We start from the raw sequence: 7,245 nt of genomic DNA, 5'->3' as shown, positions 1-7,245 counted from the left end.
TGATTCACTTTGTAGAACAGTCTAGAACGTGCCGTTGTCTCAGGCGCCAGAAAGCCGACCAGCGGTGGCTGGGAGACCTGAGCCGTCAGCAGACACCTTGGTGGAGCAACGTTTCCCAGAGTCAGGGCCGGGACCTTGCGCGGTGGGGTCAACCTCAGGGGCTCAGGCTTAAGCGCAAACTCGGCGCGTCATGCCCAAACCTGCTCCAAGCTGGTTCCGCTGAGGACGGCGCGGAAAGGGGCCGCGACCAGGCGGTGCGGGGGCGCGTGGGGGGTGGGGCGCGCTGTGTTCGCCAAGGCCGCGGAGGACTGGCACCTGCTGCGGGAGGGGCGCGCGGCGCGCTGGGCTAGCCGCCTGAGTTCGGAGTTCGGGGCAAGACAAGAGAGAAAGTCACGTGACCTCACCGAGCTGCTTTTTTTCCCATATAAAACTGGAGATCATAAAACGCTTCAGAATTTTCGAAGGATTCAATAGTGCGCGTAGCAGCACACTATGACTTTTCAATTTGTAGAAAGTGAGCCGGACTGATATGTATGTATATATCTGTTTCAAATTCGTATTCTGTGGTTTTGTTCTTTGTTTTCATGTATTTTCATATTCTTCGCACTATGAATTTATTTCCATTTTATTAGTAATCCCTTTTTTAAAGATTTTATTTATTTATTTTTAGAGAGGGAAGGGAGGGAGAAAGAGAGAGAGAGAGTCATCAATGTGCGGTTGCTGGGGGCTGTGGCCTGCAACCCAGGCATGTGCCCTGACTGGGAATCGAACCTGCGACACTTTGGCCTGTGACGATCCACTGAGCCACACCAGCCAGGAGTAATCCCTTTTCAAGAAAACTATACTCACACACGTCACTGGAAAGACTGTGTACCTGACCGGAAAGATGGGCTGGCTTTTGCACGTGTCCAGGTCCACACTGGTTTCTTTTTTCTTCTGTGGTTAAAAAAAAGCGCGCCTGTACGTTGGAAGTCTTTGAAAGGCCTCACCCCTCAGCCCCATTCCTGCTGTCCCGGACTGCGATTTTCAAAGTCCAGCTCGGCCTCGTCGTCAGTGGAAACCCTGCAGGGGGCTCAGCGAAGAAATACCTTTCCTGTTTGTCTATCCAGTTAACGCGTGGGGTTCTAGGCGACCGTGACCGACACGCTCTGTGTTGGGATGGTCCCCGCCCGTGTTGGTAACAATTTGGTGTTTTCTGCCACTGCCCCTCGTGTCCACCTCCTCTGAATGACTTTGTGACCATGGACACACCCCCTCCAGTCGAGACGGAAGTCCTGAGACTGTCCGCCGTTGGTATTATTTCCTGGCAGGGGCCCTAGATACCGGCCACGGATGTCACCACCGCCCCAGACTGGGAAGCATCCCGGAGCACCAAGGCTCTCAGACACGTCCCCACCGAGCAGCACTGTCAGGAGTGTGTCCTACTTCTCCACCCCAGTCGTTCCCAGATGGAGAACCAGTACTTTCTGTCACCCCCAAAGTTTTCCGGGTCCTGCAGGGGCACTTTAGCTGGGGCCTCTGACCCAGGCTGGGCAAGCGCAGTCAAGGTGGTACCTCCCACCAGGCCTCCCATCAGGTGCACGGCCTCCCAGTGACTGCCTTCCAATGTACGGCATGATTTTATTGCACAGTCACGGGCTTCTGCTGTGTGAGTTCTGTTTCCTGAGCACCCTCGGGTCAACCCGTCCCAGCAGGGACGGCCCTCGTGGAGACCTGCCAGGTCCACCCGGCACCTTTCCCGTTCTCGGCCGACATTCCCCTCCCCTTCGTGGCCGTGCAGTGGACTCTGGCCTCCCTCCAGCCTCAGCTCCGGGCGTCTCTGTGGCCCCCCAGGGTCCAGCCCATCTTAGGAAACATTAGTCGATGTGTCTGTGCTTGTTGGTGCTGATCAGAGGCCATGGTGCATGGTGGGTTATGATGGATGGTTAGTCTCTACCCTTGGAAGACGTCAGCTAATCATCTTGATTAGCAGTAGTAGTCAATCAAGTAGTGGTAGTAGTAGTCAGTCAAGCAGTAGATCTTGATTGACAGCATCACGCAGGTCTGGGGTGGTGTTAGGTACCCAGTTCACGTTTAATAATTGCCTTATCGTCTAATGATTCTCTTTCAACACAGTCATTTTAAAAATTCAAGAAACGCTAACTTTATTCAACTTCCTTTAATGAGTATTTGATATAAAAAGAGGTATAAAGTCCTGTTCCCATGTTCAATCCACTTATTAACTTAGACCTTGAGTTTTGTGAATTACCGAATTTGGAGTAATTCTCTTTATTCCCGAAAAACAGCCTTATGGAAATGTCTGAGATAAAAAAAAAATAGGCACTGCAGTAAGCATATGACAAACATTCAAGAGTACAAAATGAGTTGTAGAAATAACATAATTTACCGGTAAACCCACATTGCATTAGAAATGTGCAAAACCTTTTGATGTAAAAGTTGTATTTGTTTTTGTTTTTTTTTTTGACCTGAGCACCCTTTTCCATAGCTTAGCTTTCCATGGCGGGGGGGGGGGGGGGGGGCTTAACGCCTGCATTTTTTCTACCCACTCAGTCAATTCAAGGCTCCGTCTTCCGAAGGGGAGCGCAGCACGGCACTTGAGGACTGAATTATGAGGAGGCCGGTGGCGGGGTTTTCTCTGATGGATCGCCAGGTCGGCCAGAACTTCCAACGGCAAGTCATAAAAGTCTGAAATGTGTTCTAATTCTCTCCGTTCCCACCCACAGGAGGCTAACCCGAAATTCCCCTCCTGTTCTCCCTTCAAACAGAAATCAACTTTGTGTTTATTTGGCACAGCTCAGTGGCTGCTTTTTGGGGGTGCTGGTGCGTTTCCTGAAGTCATGGGGGCGCTCGCTTGTCATCTTCCTGTAGGGCCGGGAGGCAGGGCTGTGGAAACGATGTCATCTGGTCTGGGTTCTCAATGAGAATCGCCTTCCCTGGACCGTCTTCTGGACCCTGAGGAGGGAGGAGGGAGAACGCCAGATTGATTGCATGTGCAATGAACCTGCCGAGGTTGACAGTAGGCTATTCCATGCGTAACTTTATCTATAAAACACCATATTTCTTACTGCAACAGACTTCAGATTATACTTTCTTAATAATATCCTCCATTGATGATGATGAAATCAAGGATATCCTTTGTTTAAAGGTATATGAAAATGATCACTTAAAGCAATCATTTCGGTTCTTTAGAAAATTTGAATTCCTGATAAATTCTTTATTAAAGATTCATTGCTCAATTTCCAATGTCTGTGTTGGATTCGTTTCCAATCAGATACGCCCGTAACGCATGTCTAAGACTCGCAACTCCTTTAGGCCATCAGGATGGAGTTCTTTTAGAAGTTCCAAATTTGTCATTTGTTTTAAGGTCCGCAAGGAGGGTCTTTGATTTTTGAACGTATCGGAATGTGAGGTAACCTAATTAGAAGTTCAGAAAATGCACACAGACGTCGTTATGAAGAGCATCATAGCGAACGGGCGGCAGGCACTTACATGGGACCTACACCCTCTATCATCGGACTCCCGCCCGCAGCCGCGCTGCCGGTCTCCCGCACATGCGCAGTGTCCGGCTTCGCCTGCAGACCCGGCTCAGCAGCCACGGGCGGGCGGAGTGCCTGGCCCCTCCTCTGCTGCCCTCCGCTCGGCCCTGACACTCAGGGGCGTGTTTTTGCACTGACTCGCCTTGAGCCTCCCTCAAGGTTTAATGCACCTCGCCCTTCAGATGAGTAGAACCGCTCTCTTGTTGACGTTCACTGTGCTTGTGTTTTACCGACAGTGAAGAACATCAACACTTCACTTTCTTCTGGTCACCAACGTACTCTGTCTCCACGCAGGCTAACGTTTCTCTCTGGCGGACAACCAGGTCTACAAAGTGCACCAAGCACTCGCCTTTTCTCGACATGCCAACACACGGCCCCCCGCCCCCCCCCACACGCCACCGCAGTCAGCACACTCACCTTGAACTCTTCTGTTGGCTTGTGCCTTCCTCACAGGTGTGTCTAGAAGCAAACAGTCATAGTTAGCAAACCTGGACGTGGTGGCTGACGTCACACAGGAGACCACCGTTAAGCGGAAAGGCGGAAAGTTCTGCGTACACAGCACACAGCAGCGTAGGGTCTCTTTGGGAGCAGGGCACGGCGTCCCTGGGGGGGGGGGGTGCTGCACCGGGGACCAAAGGAACCAGAAACTTGTCCCCAAGTCTGGAGGTTCCAGAGAAACCTCCGTGACTTTTCCCGGTTCCTTTCTCCATATCCTTCCTTCATCACTTTAGTAGTTTTAGTAAATGCAGTTCTACCTGAGATGAGAATAAAACTCTTGATGCACTTTGTGAGGACATGCTTTAGCTAAGGGCGCCGAAGCACTTGAGTGACAAATGACAATGTTAGCCCCAGAAGGACCGCTGAGTCGTGACTCAAATGACTGAGCTGTGCAGTCGGCTCGTCACAGGGCACTAGATGAACCACGGTGCAAGCCATTCAGATAGAAAACTCCAGGCCTGGAGATAAGACCATAGCTGGGACAGAGATCAACTGTGCTCTCAAAGGCAGAACAGTCAGCCTTGATGATGTGATTTGTATGCACATCAACCTCTTTGTAAATCAGCGTCTGCTGAGCTCTAGGCAAGAAGGCATGTGGCCCAGGGCTGGTGCAAGAAGCATCTCGCAGGGATGGACACCGTACTAACATGTCCGGCCCATGTCTAGGCCATGTGTCGCTACACTGACCATACTGCTAAGCAGAAATGCCTTGGAAATGTTTGATAAAAACTCAAGGTGTGGCAGTGTGAAAGGCGATGCTTTGTAGAGTCACAGAGAATGGGACGCCGGGGACCGAAGGGACCCATCTGTGCGCCGAACAGAAACACGTTTAGGGAGAATCTAGTAGCTAAAACTAGAAGGTCATTTCTTAGCTCGTAGCAGGTTTATCTTCTTCTCTCGGCTGAAGCGATTCTTAAGTACTTGGTTCGTTGTTTATCACGGATTTGTGAACGGGAGTTTATTCATGGGAAGAAAACATACTCACCTGAAGTTCAAGCTTAAATAAATTAAGGCAATGTACACAGCTTTAGCTACTAACCGATGCATTCTCTAAAAAGCACTACTTCTGTTCTACAAAGCTGCTTAATGTGGCAAGGACTAAAAAAAAAGAATTCAATTTAATCTTCATGATGTTTTCACCTCTTTCCTAAAATTCATATTTTTTCACAGAGTATTAAGCATTTGGAGGTGGATAAGTGAATTCTGTATTAAAACCTTTGGTTCCGTTGGAGCTTTGGCTGGTCAAACGCTACCTATAGTTCGGAAGGAAATCTTGCAGATTTCAGACACATATCTTTCTGCTGTGGGAAATTCAATCATCGGTTGAATAAAAATTATTTATGGTTATTACTGATGAACAGTTGAAACCTATGCAAGAGATTTCCTCTGTGTAAAATAAGGAGTCAAGAAACAGTGGTTACACATGGTCCACTGAGTGATACAGTTTTTAAAATTTTGAGTAGAAAAACCATCTGGATGAGACTTTGGATAAACACTAAACTCTGTGTTATCTCAATTCATAGTATATTAAAGAAGAATATTTAATTCTTCTATGTAATTTAAATACTTATTTCCCTAAAAGAACATGTCATTTAAATAATTCTGTCATTAATGAAACAAACTAGAAATTCATTTATTCAAATAAAAATTATCCAATTGTATTTATAACATTTACTGTTTCTTCAAATAATGGGCATTTAGAGTTTGCATAAGATTTTGAATTCTTTTTTTTTCTCTTTTGCATTTAAAGGAAGGTCCTTTTAATGCCACGATCAGAACATTCCAGAGAACATTCCATACTTCAAGATTAATTTCGTATGCACAACAATGGACAATTCCAGGTCTACATTATCACTCGAAGTGTTAGAAGAAACACATACTGATGCCCAAGAACAGAAAATTAATAAATGCACCGTTTTTTTCTAGATCTAGGAGCTTAAAGATTCCATAAACATGCCTTTTATTATTGTTGTGGGGGCAGTGAATACATTTTTTAAAAATATAAAAAGTGTGTCAATTTGGGTTTGTTTAAATCATTACCAGCTTAAAAAGTTTTCCCCTTGCACATACTTAGAATATCTTTACAATTATGGGCACCAAAGCAAAAAATATTCAGTGCTCCCCAAGCTTGACGCCGTACTTTTTAAAGACTGCTCAAATCACGAATCGTTTCTGTATACACATCAATGAAGCCGCCGCCGACCTAGTCCATCCATTAAGACCACACAGGATGCCGGCGTCAAAAGAAATCACGAATGCTCAGTCTTTAAAAAGCTGACGAACTCGGTCACCAGACCTGTTAACAGGTTAGTTGTCTCCCTTTTACTAACCTCCCTGAAGCAGCCTTTTAATTTCTTCGTCTTCAAATAAGTAGCCGTCACCCCCTTCAATGAGTTTGGTGACTTTGGTGACCTCTGAGAGGATACACGTTTATAGCAGAAATTGGTTTATGTAACAAAAAGACAGGAGACGCGATGTGATGATGTACAGCACACCTGCCCAGCAACGACTTCTGGACCTGGTTCTTTCTCAGTGTTGAGAGCTTTTTAAAAAATCCTCACCCGAGGATATGTTTATTGGTTTTAGAGAGGGAGGGAGCAGTGGGGAAGGGAAAGAGAGAGAGAGAGAGAGACAGAGGGAGGGGGAGAGGGAGAGAGACGTTGCTTTGATAGAGAAATGCTGATCGACTGCCTCTGACTTGTGCCCCACCCAGGAGTTAACCCCGCAGCCTTTTGGGGTACAGGATGATGCTCCCACCAACTGAGCCACCCAGCCAGGACTAGCGCTGTTTTTCGATAAGCCAATTGTCTCGTAAAGCCGTTGAACAATGTACAGCAAACACAGGGTCTGGCAGAAGTGACGCCGTGGCGTGTGGTTGGCCGGGTGTGTGAACGTCTCCCAGGAGATGGCCAGCAAGACTTAAAATGTCATGCGGCGTGCTGGAGTGTGACAGTGTTATGTCACAGAGTCACATGCTTATGATTTTGAATGATAAGATTTTATGTGATAGAGAAGGGGCACTGTTTGTGCTGGACCCTGTGTGTGTAACCTAACGATCAACACGACCTTCACCGAACTTCCATTCCGTATGTTTACATTTTCCCCTCGCGTTGCTATGGAAGGTAAACAGAGACATGACAGAGAGCAGGGAACACGCACGAGGCCTCAGAGACTATTTAGACTCTGATGCCGAGCGCTGAGGGGAAGGCAC

At 47.4% G+C, this 7,245-nt stretch overlaps 1 protein-coding gene across 7 annotated transcripts in view; it reads right to left on the bottom strand.

Annotated features, from left to right (window-relative positions):
* Window positions 1-2,143: 2,143 nt before the first annotated feature.
* POSTN (periostin) overlaps window positions 2,144-7,245 on the bottom strand; it is a 29,579-nt gene continuing 24,477 nt past the window's right edge. For 4 of the 7 annotated variants that reach the window (XM_028526341.2, XM_036011157.1, XM_036011155.1 and 1 more), the window contains 3 exons: window positions 6,365-6,448; window positions 3,954-3,995; window positions 2,144-2,952 (listed from right to left, as the gene is read on the bottom strand). In XM_028526341.2, coding sequence (XP_028382142.1) covers window positions 2,915-2,952; window positions 3,954-3,995; window positions 6,365-6,448 — 164 coding nt within the window. In that variant the 3' untranslated portion in view covers window positions 2,144-2,914. The remainder of the gene's footprint in view (window positions 2,953-3,953; window positions 3,996-6,364; window positions 6,449-7,245) is intronic. The other 3 variants (XM_036011156.1, XM_036011159.1, XM_036011161.1) reach the window with 1 other exon arrangement.

This window comes from Phyllostomus discolor, chromosome 11 (assembly GCF_004126475.2).
Source record: "Phyllostomus discolor isolate MPI-MPIP mPhyDis1 chromosome 11, mPhyDis1.pri.v3, whole genome shotgun sequence".
NCBI lineage: Eukaryota > Metazoa > Chordata > Mammalia > Chiroptera > Phyllostomidae > Phyllostomus > Phyllostomus discolor.
The sequence above is the reverse complement of the archived record's forward strand: the minus strand, read 5'-3'. Positions and strand labels throughout refer to the sequence as shown.